A 21060-nucleotide genomic window follows, 5' to 3' on the forward strand; every position below is an offset into this window, starting at 1 on the left:
AGCAAGATCTGGCAACCAGCTTTGAGAGAGGAGCCGGTGTGAGCAATACAGAAAGGACACCTCATGGACATTCGTCCTGCTGACCGGAAGCCATATACATCAAACCATGGTCCTGTTGAGAACAAGTTGAAATAAAGAAAGGAGAATCCTGGTGCTCGTAGATGCAGGCTCTAACCTGGAAAGTCGTGGTAATGAGCACCTCAGATGGTGCTGGAGAAGAAAGGCGCCGCAGGAGAGGTGACATCTCCCAGGAGGAGCCAGCCGCAGGTGGACACCTGAGCCCCTTCTTTTACCCCCGTCTTCCTTTTTCACTGAATGTTGATACCATTCTCTTTCTTTAGTCATCTGTTGTACTTATTTCAATGTGTCCTTGTTGACTCTGGATTGTAACCTTAGGGGAATTGATTCTGTTTGTCCGCCACTTAAAGTTACTGAAATGATCTGCTCCTGAAAAGTTCCCCCTGGGCACATCCAAGTCCCCTCCTCTCCCCAGCATGTTTTCTGAAGAGCAGATTTCATCAGAAGGTGGCTAGACTCTCATCCCAGCAGCCTCACGGCAATCCTAGTGTAGCAATCCCAAAGGTGATAGTATGGAAAAACAATACCTGGATTGGGCCGATTCAGAAGCATTGCGGTATTGACGTCCATAAAAGAACACGCCTCTCTGAACCATGTCATTCTCACTTAGTGAAACTCTATCCAGCAACAGAAAAGAGTACGTTTTATTTTGTACAGGAGCATGGATGACCCACAGAAATAATAAAACAGGCCAAAAGAGTATGTGGCGTATTGTTCCAATTATATGAAATTCAGTACTGAGCTTCTTTAACCTCTGGGGTGTGGTAGAGAGCAGAGGAAGGGCTAACCTTGGAGGAGGGGACCTGGGGGGGCCATGATAGAGAGTAGAAGAAGGGCTAGCCTTGGAGGAGGGACATGGGGGGACATGATAGAGGGCAGAGAAAGGGTTAGCCTTGGAGGAGGGGCCGTGGTGGAGAGCAGAGGAAGGGCTAGCCTTGGAGGAGGGACATGGGGGGGCCATGATAGAGGGCAGAGGAAGGGTTAGCCTTGGAGGAGGGGCTGTGGTGGAGAGCAGAGGAAGGGCTAGCCTTGGAAGAGGAGCATGGTAGAGAGTAGAGGAAGGGCTAGCCTTGGAGGAGGGACATGGAGGGGACATGATAGAGGGCAGAGGAAGGGCTAGCCTTGGAGGAGGGACATGGGGGGGCTGTGGTGGAGAGCAGAGGAAGGGCTAGCCTTGGAGGAGGAGCATGGTAGAGAGTAGATGAAGGGCTAGCCTTGGAGGAGGGACATGGGGAGGCATGATAGAGGGCAAAGGAAGGGCTAGCCTTGGAGGAGGGACCCAGGCAGGGGGCAGGGAGCTGTGGGTGCCACTGGACATGCTCCTCTGGGCGTCCTGCGCTGGTGGTCATTGTGTGGCCTCATACAAATATTAAGATCCCTGGTGTTGTGCACTTGGTGTGGTGAGTTTTGCTGTGTGTGGCATTTCCCTGAAAGAATGTGGTGGGTGTCCTCAAACAGCACAGCTGGAGTTGGGTCGTGGAGCCAGCAGAGTGTGTCCCTGCGAGGGCCAGGGGCGGCCTGGGCCTGAGCAGGGCTGCTCCAGGCTCCATCCTCCCTGCCTCCCTTCCTCCAGCGCTGACCGAGCCGACCTCTCAGCCTTGCCGGCTCACTGCTGCTGCGTGAAGCCCTCCAGTCTCTGAAAACCTGACCAGTCTGCTGTCTCAGACCTAGCTGGCCGCCTCCTTGCTGCAGGGCAAGTCCTGTCCTGGGGAGGTGCAGTGTCCTATTCCCCAGGTGTATGTCCCTGCCAGGCGCCCCTGAAAGTCACTTAACGTCCTAGCACTTCTCCACAGTTCCGCAGTGGAGACCCTGAAACCCGCCGGGAGTGTCTCCCCACAGTTCCTGCGTTCCCCTTGTTCATCAGTGACACCGGTCCTGCACATGACAGTGGCATGTGCGCGGTGCGCCTGCGGGTGCGGGCAGTTCTCCCCCGACCCTCATGAGACGCGCGGATTTGTCACTCGAGTCTTTTGAAAATCCGCTTTCTCCCCGAAGCTCTGAAATACAGAGACAGCGCGCTGTTGGGCCACCTGTCCCTTCCACTGCCTGCGCTGTTTCCCCATCTGTGAAGGGAGAAGACGAGGAGCCTCACCGGGGCACCTGATAAATGCCAGCTGCCACCACCATGCACTAGGGTCACCGGATACCACGGGCCAGGCAGGCAGGACCTTTGTGGCCTCTGGCGACTTCAGCCGTGATGAACAGGCTCTTTTTTGTAAGAACCCTGGGACTTCAGGGAGCAGGGGACCATGCTGGCCCGGTGAGGAGCCACAGCCATCTGCTTCTAGGAGGGCAGCTGGTCACCTCCAGACCCACTGCCCCGCCTGCCGACCTCACTGCTGACCGAGCTGTGAGCCTCCCCGGGAGCAAGCGCTGAAGCTCCCAGGGAGGAGGACGTCTTTGCCCCTCCGCTGTCTCCATCCAGTCGCTGCTTACTTCACGGTGGGAGTGTGGGGGTGAGGAGGGCAGGGACAGGCAGCGTGCCCACTGTCCATCCTGCGGGTCGCCGCCCAGGGTCCTTGGAGGCTCAGTGCAGGCTCAGCACGTGCCAAGCGAATTACTAAACCTGTCCTACTAAAGGAAGAAGCAAGTATGGATTTGGAAATGTGGCCAGTCACACATCACACAGTGGCCAGATGTCCTTTTAGGGGACAGTGTTCTGACCGCCCCGAGTGTCCTGGTGTTTTAATCCCAACCGTCTGCACTTTTTAAGAACATTTCTCTCTCCACTCTTTAAAAATTGTGCTCATCATGAATTCCGTTAGCACTCTGTTCTGTTAAAGTCACATAAGTTTTGTTTTGTTCATTTTTAAGAAAAACTGAAGAATCTGTTTTACAATATTTATTGTTCAATAAAGAATTTCATCAGCAAACCCCTAATATCCCTAGTATTAAGCATAGACGGCTCGTGGTCGGCTGCTCTGGTTTGATGTTACTCTGCAGAACATAACATGCTCTCTCTTAGCAGCATTTTTGCAACAAAATTCCCCATTACAAAGTCCAGTTTGTTCAGGAAAGTTTAAAGCTACATCTGTATCTAATAATTTTTCAAGATTCCAAACACTAAATAGTCTAATGAAACTCGGTCCTGCAGTTATCTTCAGACTAATGTTTATAGTTATCCAGTAGATAACCAAGAATTGATATCATCTGCTGATTCCAGAAATCCAATGGCAAAATGCTCTTAGCTCAGAGAACATCGGAGGACATGGCACCTCATAGGAATCTTTTCTACCCAGTGTGCGGATTGACCGTTGAGGCCCTAATCGCCCATCCAGATTGAACCCGCAGAGGCCAGCATTGCAGGCCACGCACTAAAACCCTAGGGTGTGGCCATTTTAATGTGAGGCCTGGGGCACAGGCAGAGCGGTCAGAGGAAGTGCTCTGGGGCGCAGTTTTAGAGTGAGGTGCTTCAGGGAGCCGTTCTTTCAGGTGGTGTGCAGATTAAAGACATTTCACGCTCACTTCAATCGCCCTGTCCTCTGGGGCCAGGGATTTCCCTCTACACAGGTGGAGCTCCCGCAGTGTGATTCACAGGTGCAGAAGTCAGGCTGGCTCTCCCGATGGCAGTGAGTGGAGGTACCGATCTTGACGAGCACATTTCCGATATTGTTACTGAAATTAATAATAATCATAGTCCCTGCAGTTTGTAGCTTCTTACACTTTCCAGCATGCCTGGGCACCTGCCACCTTGCTTGAAACCCAAATAATCCCACAAGTTCAGCTGTGAGCAAGAAAACCATTCTGTTCCTGAAGACACACTGTGGTGGTCTTAGCCAGTTAACTTAGTTAAGACAAACGGTCGCTAAACAAATACTATATGGTTATTCCAGCTTCTCAAACAATCATTTATGCCAGGCATTGTAGTCCCAGCAGCTGGGGAGGCTGAGACAGGAGGATCACAGGCTTGAGGCCAGCCTCAGCAACCTAGTACATGCCTCAAAATAAAAAAATACATAGGCTTAGTGGTAAAGCACCCTGGGTTCAACCCACAGTACTTAGAATTGATTGAAGCATTTACTAAGTGAAAGCTTGCAGTCTGCAAGACCACGTATTGCATGGTTTCAGGCGTGTATGACATTCTGGGAAAGACTAATGTGGAGAAAGTAGAGGGTCATTGGTGGCCAGGGGCAGGGGGCAGGTGCAGGGCAGAGCTCAGGGGCTTCTTGGGCAGTCAGACAACTCTGAAGGAACAGGAGAGCCACATACACGTCACCCTGCGTTCCTGCAGACCCAGGGAACACACATCACCGAGAGTGGGCCTGGAGGTGGACACGGGCTTTGGGTGATGATGGCATCCCTGTGTAGATTCCTAGGTTTTAATTAATGACCCCTTGGGTGTGGGGCATGGATCGCAGGGGGGCTGTGCAGGTAGACAGGGAGTGTGGGATGTCTGTATATTCCTTCAATTTTTCTGTGAAACTCAAACTGCTAAAAACAGTTTTGTTTTTTATTTTATTTCATTTCATTGCATTTCATCTTGAGACAAGGTCTCATTAAGTTGCTGAGGGCCTCGCTAAGTTTCTGAGGCCAACCTCGAACTCATGATCCTCCTGCCTCAGCCTCTCCAGTCACTGGGTTGACAGGCATGCACCTTTGCGCCCAGCAATCATAGTCTTTTTTTAAAAAGTCATTTACTACCTATAAAAAAGGACACACAGAGCAACAAAGTGGCACAGTTCCATAGCTTCAGGTGGCACCAGTGAGCCTCACTGGCACTCACTAGCACTTCTGCTGGCCGTGTGATTAAGCAAACAGGCACACGGGACCCAGGACAGTAGCTCGAGAGGATGAGGCCACTGACTTGCTGTGTCAGGTCTCCTGTGTAAGGTTTCTTCCTGACCAGTCCAGCAGAGCCCGCCTCCTAGGCAGAGAGGGCTGGTGCACACACTCGTCCGGCCTCCTTCCCGAGGCTGACACTGCCTCCTAGGTAGAGAGGCCTCCTGCGCACACTCCATCTGGCCTCCTTCCCAAGGCTGACCCTGCCAGGGCCCTGAAGCATCTCGTAGTTTCCACTCTTTCCTTCTGTTGGTGGTCTCCAAGGCCTTCGTGGGCAGCTGCCCAGCTCCCTTCCAGCAGCGTATCTTGGAACAGAATGACTAACATCAGAGGGACGGTTCCTGGCCGGGACGATGCAGTCGGTCCCACCAGGAGTGCGGCCCCCTTGCCATAAGAACAGAGACCCTTTAGTGGCAGTGTTTTCCCTTTTACAGTTTATAACCAGCTCCGTGGGACACATTGATTGGTGGCTTAAGGTGTGCCGGACTCTGTCTTAACCTGCACCCTGGGGAGAGCAAAGGTGTGAATGTGTGCCCGGGAATACGGAGGAATCCCCTGCACACGCAGGTGGTGGTTCTTACCCAGACCCATAGCCTGAGCAGGCCGCCTGCAGGGACAGTACACCCTGTGGCCACAAGTGCCACCTGTTGTTCAGGAGAGTGGGACCAAATGGAGAAAGGGAGACGGCGCTTGCTCCTGGCGCTTGCTGCTGGTCGTCTTGGGCAGCATTCACTTCCAAAAGGCCAGCACCACTGTGGCTGAATACTCAGCACCTGGACGTGATCCTTTCCTCAGGGGGCTTGCTCAGCACGACTAAGCAATCTATTTCCCAGCACCCTGTATCTTAGCAGCTCTTCCCTTTAAAACATCTTCGTTTTCCATGAAAAATTCTAAAATTGTGCATCCAAAAATGACAGGCTATATTCTTACTGTGTGTTTTTAATTCGTTTCATGTGGACTTTTTAAATTCCGGATATTGACTGGATACTTTGTAGTGCTAATTCGCAGACTCTGAGCGTTTTCTCAGGGGGAGACCTGGGGCTCATTTTGGAGCAAAGTGACTGCCCCCAGAGGAGCCCTCAGGGGCAGGAGGAGCCTCGGAGGCTTTAATCAGATTCTCCTTGAACCAAAAAGATAATGGTTTTAGCTGGTGGGGGGAGTGATGCTGGGGAAAGGATTAGATCCGCCCCTCAGGAGGCTTTTAACAGGTCTCATGTCTTTTGTCAACTGGTGCAAGCCAGGATTAGGACATGAAAGAAAGGCGATTTCAAGGGGAAATAGCTAATTAAAATATTCATTTAAAGACAGCGGGGCTGGCATACCTGACTGCAGCGGAGGACAGCGCTCCTGCCCTGGTTTTCAAAGGAGGCCCTTAGTCCTGGTGAAGCCCATTCCAAAGCGCCCCCGGGATGGGCCTTTTCCCTGCACCGCACCCAGCCGCTCCGCCTGGCTTTGCTTCTTGTGTTAGGTATTGATCTGGTGCTGGTGTCCACTGTCTGTGGAGCGTGGCCCGGAGGATGCTGGATGGGGCGGGCTTCCGGTGGCTTCCACAGTCACACGGGAAGGGAGGCAACACAGCACTCCAAGCCACGGCGCTGCCGGCCTGGCTCTCAGGAACGTGCTGACATTCGGGATCCCCCTCTGTGCACACCGGCCGAGTCCAGGTGCAGGGTTTCTGAGAAGGTCCGCTTGCACCCTCGGCTGTCCCGGGGGTGCCTTGTCTACCCTTCCAAACCACAGGGCAGACCTTCTCGTCATTGCTTTACGTAGAAGGGCCCCGGTGCTTTCTCCCCATCGTGGGCCTCGCAGCGGGGTGGTGTGTCTTACCCAAGGCCTGGCAGGGCAGCCCTGGCTCCGAGCGTCTCAGATGCCAAGTGTGCAACAGCCGCCTGGAACCCTGCTTGTGCAAAGGCGGGGCTGCCCAGGGTGGCCTCACTGCCCCTGCCTGGGTTGTCACCAAACCTCTCCGGCTCACTTTTTCAATTACAGATTAAATTGTTGGATGGGTGTAGCTGTACTTAGTATCGAAGTGTATGTAGTATGTTTCAAGACAATTATTCATGTGTGGCATTCATATACACATCAAATATTAAGAATAATTGCTTCAGAATGGTAGAATTACACACAGTATTTATTTTATGCATTCTTTGTAAACTCTATTTTCTAAAATAGCCATTTATTACTGGGGTAATCAGGAAAAATGGCCACTTGGAAATAGTTCCAGCTGATTTTCCTTTTGTAAAAGAAGCTTCAGTGCAGGGACCAAAGGGTCGGCATGGCCCGAGCCTTGCTCCGTGGCCTGCTGTCGCCTTCTCCTCCTCCTCCTCCCCGGCACGTCCCTGCTGCGCTGCGTCTTCTAAGGACAGTGTGTGGGCTGACGTCCTTTGTACCCCTGGGCAAGGCTAGAGGGCACTTTCTTCCCCCTTGATTTATCCCAGGCACCTAGAATAAACACCGCCTGGATGTGTGGAGGCCTTCAGTAAATATTTCTTCAACAAATAAATGAACTTCGAAGGCTCCTTTCCCTAGGCAGAAACACCCCAAGAGGGACGGGGCTCTGGCGTGTCCACTCACGTCACGAGTCCAGAGGTGACGTTCCTCCGCACAAATCCATATTCATTCCCACTCCTCTGGACCTGTTCCGCATCCTCCCTCCCCAGGAGGGACCCGCGTGCCTTCCCGTGTTTGTTTTCCTCCCCTGACGTCTGCACAGGGCCAGGGTGGCACCGAGCTTGGGTCTCACCGTGCGTGGCAGGAGTCTGAGAACGTGACGGATGGGGTCCCGCGCCTCGCGGGATGCCCCGGGGCACAGCCAGCTGAGGCGTGGCAGGTGCTCTGAGAGAGCCAGGGCCGCTGCCTATTATTGCCAGCCTGGTCACAGCACTAGGCCCGGTGACCTGCTGACGGCAGCGTGGCCGGGACGTCTTCACGTCAGGATTCTAGACGAGCAGGAGGAAGTGCTCACGTCCTCGGATGACAGGAGAAAACAGGCGCCTGCTCTGTGGCTGCGTCCTGTGGGTCAGACCTTGCAGGTTGCCCAAGGGCAGCTGCTGCAAGGTCCACATGCGGAGGAGCCTGTGCACGAGGCGGGCACGCACGGGAACGGGGACGGCTGCCTGCGGAGGGGCCACCCCACCAAGCCCAGTCCTCCGCAAAGGTCGAAGGCCTGCCCTCCGGGGCCCCTTTGCTCCCACCTCAGCGAGCCACAGGGCGGCCACTCCCGCTCCCGTTTCACCGGCAGACAGAAGGACGGGAGCTACGCCCTTACTCCCAGGGGAGCAGCCGTGCCCCTGCCACCGGCTCCATGGACCATGACTCGGGTGACTGCCCCTCCCCCATCCTTTACCCCCACCTGATCATTTTTGCTCTTTTTCCCTAAATAAAACCCTCATGTCACTTAATAGCCAGATCATTCTGGTCATGGTCTGATGCCCTGTACATGTTAGAGCCCCGGAAGACCTGTGATTCCCAGTCACAGTGAGGCCATCTCAAAAGAAGGCACCAAAGAGCAGGGAAGGAAGAATCTACTTCTATTCTCTGCCATTTTCACAGTTTAACTTCTTTTTTTTACCTTAACCATATCTCATTTTCATATTTTTTAATTATTCCTACAACAGTGGGATTGATTTGAAGTGGTTTTTTGTTGTTGTTTTCTTTTGGGTTTTTTTTTTTTGGTTTTTTGGTACTGGGATTTCAACTCAGGGGCACTCGACCACTGAACCACATCCCCAGCCCCCAGCCCTATTTAGAGGTTGCTTAGCACCTCGATTTTGCTGAGGCTGGCTTTGAACTCAAGGTCCTCCTGTCTCCACCTCCGACCCCGTGGGATTGCAGGCAGGCACCACTGCAGCCCAGCTGAAGTGCTCTTTTTAATTACAGATAGACAAGATTTCAGTTTACTGCGGTTGGAGTGAGCCCCCTGGGCTGGCCTGAGCGCAGTGACCACTGATGAGGCCAGTACCCCGTCAACTTCCTAGTGCAGTAACCCGCCTCCAGGTGAACTTGTGATCCAGCCCGTTGGTCAGCCTGTGTTGACCGAGGTCAGCAGATTTCAGTATTGGGGCCATGTGGTGCTTGGATCCTCCCGACAGAAGGAAGAGATTATGGACGCCCACTCCCTAGGTCTAGACTCTGGGCCAGCTTGGTGTCCAGGTAGTTAATCCAATGTCAGACCTCCCTGCTTAATGAGCAGAGGCTGCTTGACTAGAGAAACACAGCTGTATACAGTAGGTGCTTATTCTGTCTTCTGTGCTGAGCATAGAAAGCACACGCTGCGCTCCAGGTGTAGTACATGCAGTCAACAATTGTGCCTCTCCCTGTCCAGTGTCAGCCTGTCTTGCTTCCCCTGCCACAGTGAAGCTGTCTCTTCACCCCAACTAGCGTGTTGGTGTAGAATCAATAGAATGGCATTCTCCCTGCGATCTTGGAGAGAGGGTCTGATCAACTCATCTGAATGCATAAAATTTGCCTGTAATGCTGAGCACGGTCACACTCCACGACTCCGGGTGGAGCTGGAGGACAAGGGCAGAGGTTCCCCTGCCCTGCGCAGCAGGCCTGGCTGTGGCTCTTCCCTTCCATGGACTGAGCTCTCCGTTTTTGTCTTGTATTGGGCAGGGGTTGGGGGGAGGTTTTCTTTGGTCTTGGTGTTTGAATTTACAGCTAAGGAAGGCTTCACGCCACTCGGCAGGTGGCTGGGGCTGCAGAGCCCCTTGTCATTAGTTTTCCTCCTTGGCAGCAATGACGCCTACCTGCCTGCCCCTGTGCACGGGCTGATGAGCAGTAGCTCTCATGCCTATTAAAAGGGTAAAAATGATCACTTTTAAAGGAAGAAATTGATTGTGATTCATGTTTACAGCTCCTGTACTTTATGTTGTTAAAAAAAAAAAGGTAGAACTCCTATAGCAGAGGAAATGTTTACGTCAGTTTAGCAGGCATTAGCTTTATTTTTCAAATCATTCTGTTTTAAAACGATTGTAAGGCTTGCAGTTGTTTATGAAATATAAGGCATTCATCAGCGTGAAATGGTTGTTTATTTCCTTTCCACATTTCCTCTTATGGGAAAAAAAATACATTTGGTCCCCTCGCCAAATACGCTCTGTTTTGCTAAGGTGTTTGCGAGGTTTTTATGGACGCTGTTTACTGTCACTGGGACAGAGGTTCAGAATGGTGCAGAGGAAGCCTGACTGGCCGTGGCTCTGGCGGGTGGACTGTCTGAATTTATCTCACCCTTGTCTAAGCGCTGAGAGGCCGTCCTCCCTGTGCCTTCCAGTCACGCTCTGGCTCTCCTCTGGCTGGACACTCCTCAGCCTGACCATGCAGGGCAGCCTGGGATCTGTCGCTGGTGTGCACACAGCTGTCTAGTCCTGGCTCCTGGGCTCTGCTCCCCACTCAAGAGCTGACATACTACTCAGCGGCCTTAAAACTGACCAGAAACTTGGTCTCATTTTCCTTCCTAGCAAATTTTTAAATTTGTTGAAGTATAAAGGTTTTCTGGTGTTTTTTTTTTTTTTTTTTTTTTCTGAGTGTGCGTGTGCCTCTTTAATTTTAGTGTTTATCAGGGAGAGAAAGGAAATATGGAACCATAAAAAAATAAACAGCCCCAAAGAAAATATGTGAAACAATGAAGCATACAGAGCTGTGCTCTTTCTTTCAGTGTGAATCTATAAATAGGTGTGAGGTGTGATGTGGGCCCTTTTATTAGGGGCTTATCGATCTTTCCCTTGGTCCTTATTTTTTTCCTTAACAGAAAAGAGTACTTATTATCACAGGTGCCAAAAGAGAGAAAAACAAGCAGAGGGTTTACATTTAACCATTCCACATCGGTTTCGTGTTTGCTTTTCGCTTTCCTTCCCAAGCTGGGAGCCTGTAAACCAGGAGGCAGGGCCAAACTGCCTCAGGTGCACACCACCCAGACAGGCTGGAAGCAGGTGAAGCCCAGGAGGAGGAGCTGGAAGCCCCCGGTGACCCCTCTCCAGCTAGCTAAAGGGGCTTTGGGAATCCAGGTGCTGCTGGTCAGCGCGTTACTGACCCACCCTGGGAAGGAGAGCTGTGGGTCACCGCTGGGGGGTTCCTCCTGCTCTTCTGTCGGAACAGTCTCTCCGAGGCCTGAGAAGAGGGGCTGGCATACCTTTGAGACCAGTGCACCTCCTCACCGGCTCACAGGTACACCGTCCTGGGCCTGACCAGGCAAACAGGACCAAGCCGTCCACCTGTGGCAAACCATTCTTTTTACCTGAGTGACTGTTTGTTTTAGCAGAGGGCTTGCTAGGCGGCTGAGGACAGTGTTTACCAGATCAATGTGGCGCCCCTCCCCCGCCCCGCTCTAGGGCTCTGTGCACAAGTCCGGGGCCACAGTAGACGTGGGAGGTCACTGAATGTGAGCATGCCGTTTTCAAAGAACTAGAAAGAGGTCAGCAGACAGGCATCCAGGACCCAGTGTGCCTTCCCAGGATGAAGCCTGTGCTGCCTCATACTTTAAAATTCAGCGTTATTATGTGCACACCATGAGTTTTACAAGATTTAAAAAGAGCATACCATAGTGACCTTAAGGAAGGAGAGAAACTGGAGACTTCACCCAGGAGCAGACCCTGCCGGGGACTCTCACGTCCCGGGTCCTTATCCGACCGTCCTTTCTAAGCATCTGTTGTCCCTGTCTCTGGTTTGAGCGAGCCCTCTGTCACAATAGCAGGGGGGACATTCATTCATTTAGACTCCTAGCTTAAGTCATGATTCATTTGCTTCCTCTCCGAAGGTAGGGGACTTAATGAGAAACGCAGAGTAGGATCCCAGATCCACTCAGATTAAGATAAGGTGCCCCTAACACAGAGCAGCCGAAATGAAAGATTGACAAGATTATATCCTCCTCCGGGAGAAAGTGTCGGAGGAGGCCCACCGACTTTGAAAAGCTTTTATATGGCCTTAAATAACGACCCCTCCCGTGTCCCGTTGCCAGGCAATGTCATCATCACGATGTCTGACCATTAACCTACTGTTTACATGTTTTGTTAAAACTTCCTCTGGAATACATATGGTTCATATAAAGAAAATTCCAGGGTCACTTGGGGTTTCGTATGAAAACGATCATTTGTGAAAGAAAAACAGAGCTTTCGGGATCTTATTTTGGTTGTGCGCTCTGTGAAAAGGCTGTGAAGCAGTGGAGCCCTGCCACCCGAGAACAGGCTGCCACACCAGCCGGTCCCGGTCCCACGTGGGGACGCTCCCAGAGCCTGCTGTGGGGCGGAACGGGCCACCGTGCCTTCGGGGCACTTGAGAAACATGCCCCTGTTTCAGAGGACAAGCCCATGGTGGTCGAGCCCTGAGATTCGGAGAAATCTGAGTTCTGCTTTATTTAATTTCCTCTCATTGAGCAGGAGTCACAGTCTGTTTTCATAAAGAAATTTAGGAGATTGGTAAAGCATCTGCTGCACTGCGCAGCGTCCATCATTAACATGATTCTCACATTTTCCTGGCCCCGGGCTTTGAGCGCCAGCCTCCCTCACATGCCTGCCGCCCGCTGAGCAGGTCCTGGTCCTGGGTGTCACTGAGCTCCAGCTGCTCAGACAAAACAGCTCGCGGGCTTTGCAGGGAAGTGCACTTCCGCTGCCACACTAGCGAAGGCTCCCGGCTCCAGAGACGGTCTGCACAGGCTCTGGTATACTTTTCTGGGAACCCTTTTCTCTTTTAACCCTGTGACCGCGTTGCCCCCCAGGCGTAGGACAACAGAGCTGATCCCTTGTTCAGGGATCCGCAACCTCCTCCCTGAAGCTCTGCCCTGGGAGCTCCTGGCGCCCAGAGAGCCCCTTCTGCCTACCTTCATCAGCCACTGAGTGTTGTTCTCCATGATGTTCTCCAGCACCTGCAGCCTCTGCACCGAGTCGTCGTAGTCCAGGGGCGCATCCCTCTGCACGGCATTGGAGACGTAGGGGCTGGAGGAAGAGCGGCAGCTGTCTGTCTCTGGCAGCAGGAAGGTGTAGCTGCAGGGCCCGTGCTGGACCTGGTACTGCTTTCTGCCAGTGCTGTCCACACCCTTCCGAAAGCTGTTGTAGGCTGCCGCCAAGACGAGATCACAGCCCAGAGTAAAAAAAACAATCTGCCACATTCTCCTGCTTTGGGTAGTAAACCACCAGCTCAGCAGACTTCCAGGCGCATGTGAGTCCAGAGTCCTGAGCGGCCGTCTAGCAGGCAGGGCTGTGCGGCATGGCCGAGTCCATGGGTGACAGCCTGCCTTTTCCTCCCCTCCAGCCGCAGGCTTGGTTTCAGGGCGGACTTCTCTCCGGGCACGCAGAGCACTGTCAGATGGCAGCGGGCTGGAGTCCTGCTCACTCGGGAAGGCTGCACCGGCGTCAGACAGCAGCTCTCATGTCTCTTTGTTTCTCTTCCCCCGATTCTACGGTGTCGCTATCCGAATCAATCACTTTCCTTTCCTTATATGATAAGTTGATAACAGCAGCCAGACATGTGCAGCCACCAGCTCCGCCCTCCTGGCTCCCCGTTATCTTCCTGTAGGGGGTCACTAGCCAGGCAGCAGGAAAAACCAGAGTGTAATGCTCGCTGTCCAACCAGGACGGCAGGCTACCGAAGCCCTCAGGGACGGACGCTGACCAGCCGTGGGACCCCGGGCCGCGGAGGCACCACCCTGACTGAGCATTTCCTCGAGAGAAGCAGGGCTGTCTTGCGATGTCACTTCTCCATGCTTGGCTGCAGAGTGTCTTGAGGTAGTGACTTCAGTTTTAAAGTACAATGAAAGTTCCTGTTTTTCCCTGTAGGAATAAAAATACTGCAAATCTATCAGGACTTTGGTTTATTTTTGTTATTACAAATAAAGAGAAAGACATTTGGCTCCTGTAAACTGCCTTTCCAGGGGGAAATACTCTCCTCCTCCGTAGTGCTTAACTTTGGAACTGTTTAGCTAAATTATGAAAAGTTTTTATTTTAAACCAGCCTGAGATTATTAACTCTAGTTAGAGAGATCCGTTTGGGAGACTTGACATTTATTCTTTTAAACAAAATATTCACTTAAGTACTCAAAGTAAACTTACAATATACGGATTGATTAGCTGCATATTAAGTTGCAGTTAAGAAATCAGAATTTAAAAGTGTGCGGGGAGGAATGCACAGCCTCCCACTTCCTACGGCAAGACCTGCCCAGACCTCATCCCCTCAGCATTATCAATTAAATTCGTCCCACGCCCTGTTGGACTCAGACCAATCACGTCCCCGGTTGAATTGAGCTCTAGCGTCCTTATCTATAAATGCAGCAGCTGCTCCAACCCACTTCCCAGACTTCTGCTCAGTTCCACGGCTCTGCACCTCCTGCGAGTCGCCTCCTTTGGAGCTGAAACCCCAGGCTTCGGAGGTGGGCAGCGTGCTGGCTCCCAGGCTGGTACGTGGACAACACCGCCGAGCCTGGCTGAGACCGTTTATATCTCACTGCTCGGGACTTACTCCCCAGCGAGTGGGAGTGGCAGAGCTCACCTGCCCCTGAGAGCTGAGGTCGGCCTTCAGAGCACTAAAGAATCAGGATTTTAATTCACAGGTGAATCTGGTGTTTGTACAGTGAAATTTGTTTTCCTGAAAACTGTTTCCAGGAGACCTGATTACACCTTTAAAAAAATCCAACCTGTTACTGGACTGACCCCGCTGTCACCTGTAGAACAGAGGTTCCGAACCTGAGGTCCATGAGCTCAGCTGGGGGGAGGGTGTCAGTGTTCCGCCGCTCTTGCTGAAACACAGCCTTTCCCGTGTCCGAATGGTCAGCATCAGTGGTCAACATCTGTGACTTTCTCATCCCTGTAAGTCATAGATGTTTCTGTCACAGTATCTCAGACTCTCTCTCATGCATGCATGGCACTGTGGTCAGGCCACCCCTAGATCCTGGCATCGAGTGTCTACCAAGCTACTCGAGCTCAGAAAGGCCAAAATCCCTGCTCTGAAGGGCTGTTGGTAGAAGACGGAGTTGGAGTTCACCAAGATCCAGGTGCATACTTCCCACTAAGGGGCCAAACCCAAGAAGCTCACCCCCAGACAGCAAGCCCTGGGGGGAGGCAGGGAGGTTTTCGGGCAGGCCCTGGGGCCGGGCACCTCAGCAGATGCTTAGCTCCTCCCAGCCTCAGGTTCCCCACTTGTGAAATAGAGGCCACTCTCCACAGAGCTTTCCAGGTTATGGTGACAGCTTGTAGCATATGTAATTTAGGAATGGTTGTTTCCTTCCCTTCTGGGCACTGTTAGTTCATGGGGATCAGTTCTTCCACCATCAATCAGCATGGCTATTATTCTCTATTCAATGTGAAGCAGTAGCACAGGGTGGAAATTTTTTCTTCTACATTTTTTGCTTGCTTGAAAAAGTATGTTGCCTGGTATTAAATTGCAAGTGTGTTTTAAGACTCATTCGGTTGTCTCCCAGGCAGGTAGCATGTCTATCAGGAGGTCAGCATGTGCTGCCTGTCCGCCAGGTTTGTGTCAGACGCTCAGCCAGGCCAGGGCCTGGGCACGCACACTTCTGAGCTTCTGACCTGAAGAAGCTCGTGGTGTCTTGAGGGAGGGAGACCCTAAAACAGCAGAGTGCGAGGAGAGCTGTGCCTGAGCGCAGGTAGGGGGGAGGCAACCGGCTCCCAGGGACAGCAGGCCTCAGGTGTCAGCATGGACACTGACCTCATCCAGGCCCCGAGGTCAGAGCCTGGAAGGGACTGTGCTTTGTAGATTCCAAATAGAAGTTACCGGAACTGGAGCTTCAGGGGAAGCGCTGGTTAGATCAGGAGTCGGCACACGTTTCTGCAGAGGGTCAGGCAGTAGGTTTTTAGGCTGTGTGGACCATCTGTCTGTCACCTGCTCTCAGCTGGAGCCCCAGAGCAGCCACTATCCAGCAATTAGCAAGAGCAGTGGGGACAGTACAGCCTTATTCACGGACACCGGCGTTTGGATTTCATGTGATTTTCACATTCATGAAATGACCTTCTCTGGGTTTTTTCCAGCCATTTTAGAATGTGAAGATTATTCTTAGCTCACAGACCAAAATCCATCGTGGGCTGTCATTTGCTGACGTGTGAGTTAGAGCCTAGGGTGTCCACCCTGTGCTGGGACGGGACCTCCAAGGCCACCGCACAGTGCAGAGCCCTCTGCTGCCCGCTCCCGGCCTCAGACAGGACCTGAGAGTGAGACCTGGCAGGGGACAAGGCTCAGGAAAGGCCCAGAGGAGGTGCCACCTTGAGGCTGGGGGCAGGCCTGGGGAGAGGCAGGCCAGGAAGATGACACCGAGAGGCCACAGGTGCAGGGGACGCGGGACACTCACGTAGTGGGGGTGCAGCGGGCCGGGGCGAGGGCCCCGCAGAGAGGCAGAGGGCCCGCGGAAGGCCCTGCAGCACACAGACCCAGGACAGCAGGGGCAGCGGGGTCCAGTTGCCACACCCGTCGGGCCGGAGGGGCACCTGCTTTGGTTGCTGAGGAAAAGCCCCGCCCCTGGGGCTGGCCCTGCTGTCCACAGGCTGGGGCGTGCTGAGCCCAGTCCAGACTGCACACTGAGGAGGGCTCACTGTGGTCCTCTGCACTCTCCCCTCTCGGTGGGATCTCGTGTTCTCTTTAGTGACTAGCCGACAGAACAGCTGACGGCAGACAGAGATGTGAAAGAGGGACGTTGTCACAGGCTTCCCAAAGCCCCCTGCCCGACCTCTCTTTTCCCTGACAGTCTGCTGCACAGCTGTGGTGCTGCTATTTGTTTTCTTAATGATGTTTGTCTTCTCCCCCGTACTGAATGTGATCAGCCGTAACTTCAGAAGCTCCATTTGTCCTCTGTAGAACTCTCTCAAGTTCTCGTTAAGACTCAGTTAGCTCCTCCATGAAAGAAGAGGTCAGCTTTACCCAGAACCTCCACGACTGGCCTCTTTTCTTTGCTCCACCCTGTTCAGCCGCAGCCCCAACACACAGTGAGGCCAAGGATCTCCTGCAGGCTCTGGCCTCTGGCTGCCCAGGAGCACAGGTGGATGCAGGCCCAGACCCTCTGCTCTCTGGATCCGGGAGTCGCAGTGACCACAGCCCTCCAAGGCCCTGGGGCGCCCAGAGCAGTGCGTAGCTCCCTCGGATGTTTTGCTCCATCCGAATGGTGTCACCAGAAGCCAGAAACCAAATAAGAAAGGCAACTTCGAATCAGCACAAAGCGGGGCAGCCGCCTGAGCCACAGATGCCAAACGCAGTGTGCGAGTGTGCCCACACAGCCCTGCTGTCGCCCAGGGAGCCAGCTCACATTCGGGACTTAGCCAGGCAGTGCGCAGATCCACAGGTGGATGTGGGGCCCCAGTCTGACCTGAGGTGGGCCACTGGCTGTCCCGGCCGACCAGGCGCACAGTGAGCTTTGCCAAAGCCCCACCTCGTCAGGAAGGACATGGAGAGTGCTCCTAGTCCACGGAGCACACTGGCCCCCGATCTGGAGCACAGTGGTTTCCATCAGGGCTGGGCAGCCCCTCTTGAGCCAGCCCCCTGTCCTCACCCTCACCCGCACAGCCAGAGTCCAATCTACTCATGTCATCGCCACCGGCAGTACCCCAGGGTGGTGATTGGCACAGGCGCATCTGGCCCCACATGATCTTAATTTTTGGAAAGTGCCGTGTTGGTATATGAGGAACTATTGGTGCTGAATTACCCTAAAATATGAAACTGGGACACTGTGTTTTCGCAGACAGATGGGCACACTCGGGACTCTCAGGCGCCTGGCATGCTGCAGCTGGAAAGCAGTTGAGAGACAGCTTGGCCATCTCTCCTTCCCACCCCTGGCCTCTTTAAATTTGGCGAAACAAAGTCCATCAACATGTTTACATCTGCAGCTTAATGTTCAGTATGCAGGAGAAACCATCAGGAAGCTCACTGGACATAAAACTGTTCTCAGAGGAGGAGTTATGTTCACCCTCCTTCCCCCCAGGTCGGATGCAATGATGAATGAGGACCAAGGAAGCATTCACACTAAGGGACAGGAAGAAGAGGGTAAAGTCCACTCCAGCAGCCCCGGCCTGGCAATTCCTTTATGTGCCTCCCTGGCTGGTCTGTTTGGGCACGTATTGAACTGGACATCCAGAGCTGTGGGCAGGAACGAAGGCGCGTCCACGGGAGCTGCTCTCCAGAGCTGCTCAAGGAAACCCGGAAGCTGCAGTGCTGTGGAATACCTCCCCAGCCCTGGGGTGTGAGGAAAGCACCAAAGGAAAGCCCCCAAAGGGGCTGCAAAGACAGAAGACAAAGCAGAGACACACGCGCCTCTGTGATCACCCATGGTGCTCTTGTAACAGGTGGGGTGCAGAGACTCCCGTCCGTCAAGTGCATCCCTGGGCCTTTCTTATAACTAATGGTGATGAATCTGAGGAGAACTTGAAGCAATGATTTTCCCCCTGATTCTAGCAGCCTCCTTTGGAGAGAATCAGATCAAGACCCGCCACTCAGTACTGCCTGTCATCTCTGTACAACACAGACAGGCATCCCCAGTGACAGAACCCACTTTACTTCCAGAGTCTTCCATGGCCTTTGGTCACCCTAGCTGGAGCTGTGGGGTCTTGTGTGGACACTTACCAAGCATGCGTCAGTTTGGCGGGCCCGTGATCATCTATTCTGTGGGTGCACAGTGAATTCTCTCGTGCAAACTTGGAAGCAGAGAATTAGCGATCAGCCCAGAACAGGCTTCTGGAACGTGGTGCGCCGTCTGAATGCACCGTTACGCTTCATACACCTTCCCACCCGTGCTCTGATTTTTCCGGTTTTCTGGCTAGTTTCTTTGCCTGTTTGACTTCCTCCTACGTAGACAGCTACAGGACTGTGATGAGCCTTTTAGAACAGAGCAGTTTCCCAGATGAAGTGTAGTGCTTAGCTTCGCACAATTCCCTGTTCTCGTCTGCAATTACACATAGGTACCTACATGTGTGTATGGCGTTGGCACAAAGGAGCTGTCCCAGGGTGTTTGGATATTTGGTATACAAATTGTCATCCACCTGGAATCAGGCACTGGCTCCACAGAACCACCTTTGTGAGAGGGGAGAGGCAGAGGAGGGGAAGAAACTCTCCAGACACGTTGAGCCACTTCCTTTACCCGGAAGCAGCCGTCCCCACATTACCAGCCTGTCCCCTCACAGACCACAGGAGGAGAGCTGCCAGTTGAAGGGTGCTGGCCCGGGGGTGCAGTTACCTCCCTGGCTGTTTGACGTGGACCCCAGGAACCGGTCATCAGCACACGGAGAGAAGGAGAGGGTGCCAGAGTCCACGCTCCCATGACTCTGGGTGCCCTGCGTTCTTGTTTGCATTGAACTGAAAAGGTGCTAAGTGCCCATTCATTCCAAGCCACTCAGTGCTTGCTGTGAAACCGTGTCCACATGACGCTTAGATAGGAAAAGTTTTTAAAAAAATAAACTTAAAAGAGCCTCAAATCTTTGACAGCTTGCACGGCCATAAGCCAGCCTCGCAGCTGCGACAGCACTCTCCTCTCTCAGGGCCACACTGGGTGTCCTATGTAACCTTATGGGCTTTGAAAGGAAGAACCTTTTATTTACTAGAAACTTGGGAAATGTCCAAGTAACTATTTTTGTAAGACTGCACTACAAATTCCTTGAATTTTTAGGGATATTTTAGTTTATATAATTATCCTGTTGTATAAAGTTATCTCAAAATACTGTTTGATTTTTAAGTGTTTTCATTCTAATATTTTTATGGAATATTTTATCTTCTCATCAAAAAACAAATGCCAAAAAGGTCAAGATACAAGTCACAGCTTTACAAAGGCAGTGGGTGCGTTCTGAAACAATGGATGAGTGCATTAGCCTGGCAGTATTTTTGCCAATAATTCTGTTCCTGTTTTCTCCCTAGAAAGAAATGCTAAACATTCTTTTCAGTCCATTGATGTCAGCGATTACTGTTTTACCCATGACCTAAGTTCAGTCAAGTAGGATCTTTCCTGTGACTGACATAATATTTTGTTTGAGATTTTTGAAGTGAGTTTAATAGCTATAATTTTTACAATAAATGTTTGTGAATCCATTTCAACAGTTATAGAAAATTCAGATTTCATGGCTTCTGTGTCCAGACTCTTTGTCACAACCATCACTCCTTACAGAATGCATTTTCATTTGAAAGTGGCTTAATGCCATCTGAATCAATCTTTGTTTAATCTAAATTTACAAAATTTTGTCTTAATTATCGAGAAGCATTTTTTAGAAGGGAGATAAAAATGTCATGCTTGCTATTTACATTAAGATACATTAACTCCTTGGTTATAGGTTAACATAAGTAACATTGCTTATGTCAGAGACGTAAAGACAGCACGTGACCTCCTTTTGGTGTGCCCACCCATCTTCCAGGCCTAAAAGGAACAGCCTCCCCGTGGGAACCTGCGCCCAACTGTGGGGTCACACGCACCAAAAGGAGTTCTCGAGAAGTTCATCAGAGCTGTAATAGTCGTGCACACAGTTGCAGCTGTGGCATGAGTAGGTATGATGTTGGCATTCAGTGTGTGACAGTCCTCCCATCACTGTCACCGCTGGGACCAGGGACAACTCAGCTTCCCCAATGGCCTGCCCTGTACTCTGCTTCTCCCAGACCCTGTCGCAAGCAGCTCCTCTGCTGTTCCACTAGTGACAGACCATACTTCCCGGACCGTTCCCTTTCCAGGAAAGGACCTGAAGTCAAAGAAAGACTGCACCAAAGAGAAAATAAAAGGAAGTAAATTGTACAAAGACTGTGGAGGGAGGACGCTGCTAGCAGTGTCAAGGTACCAAGCTCCTGACTTTTGTCTCCCTCAAGAAAAAAAAATCAATATTGTTTTTTAAAGCCCCAAAACTATTCTAGTAGGATATTCCCAGGACAAGAAATGATGTACTTTCCCCCCAAATCCTGATGCCCTGAATGACCTTTTTGTACTTATAATCAAGACGTCCTGCTTGATTGCAGCAGAAGTACGGCTGGAGCATGCTGCGCTCACCTGCTCCCCCTGCTGGGCTCATACCGCGTGACGGGCAGGCTGCCGTGTTGTTAAGTCGAAAGTCACCGATAGGAATGATGCGTGATTTTGAACACAAATCAGTTGCAACCAGAATATGACCTGGAACGCTTTTATTTTAGTTTTAGTGCAGAACAGCACACCGAGTGCAGAAGGTAAAATGGACATGGTGCACAGGGGTGCACACAGTGAAGAAACGTGTCTAAGCACTTGTTTAGAGTGCTTGGTGGAGCCAGACCTGTTTC

General features: G+C 52.0%; 2 protein-coding genes across 3 annotated transcripts in view; one reads left to right on the forward strand and one right to left on the reverse strand.

Annotated features, from left to right (window-relative positions):
- The window catches only part of Angpt2 (angiopoietin 2), a 48883-nt gene extending 35323 nt beyond the window's left edge, over nt 1–13560 (reverse strand). Inside the window, exon 1 of the mRNA XM_047549263.1 lies at nt 12668–13560. Within this exon, the coding sequence (XP_047405219.1) occupies nt 12668–12955 (288 nt within the window). The 5' untranslated portion in view covers nt 12956–13560. The remainder of the gene's footprint in view (nt 1–12667) is intronic.
- Mcph1 (microcephalin 1) overlaps nt 1–21060 on the forward strand; it is a 191047-nt gene that overhangs the window by 120786 nt on the left and 49201 nt on the right. The gene's annotated exons all lie outside the window — the stretch shown is intronic.

The sequence above is a fragment of the Sciurus carolinensis genome, chromosome 4, assembly GCF_902686445.1.
Source record: "Sciurus carolinensis chromosome 4, mSciCar1.2, whole genome shotgun sequence".
In the NCBI taxonomy this organism is placed as follows: Eukaryota; Metazoa; Chordata; class Mammalia; order Rodentia; family Sciuridae; genus Sciurus; species Sciurus carolinensis.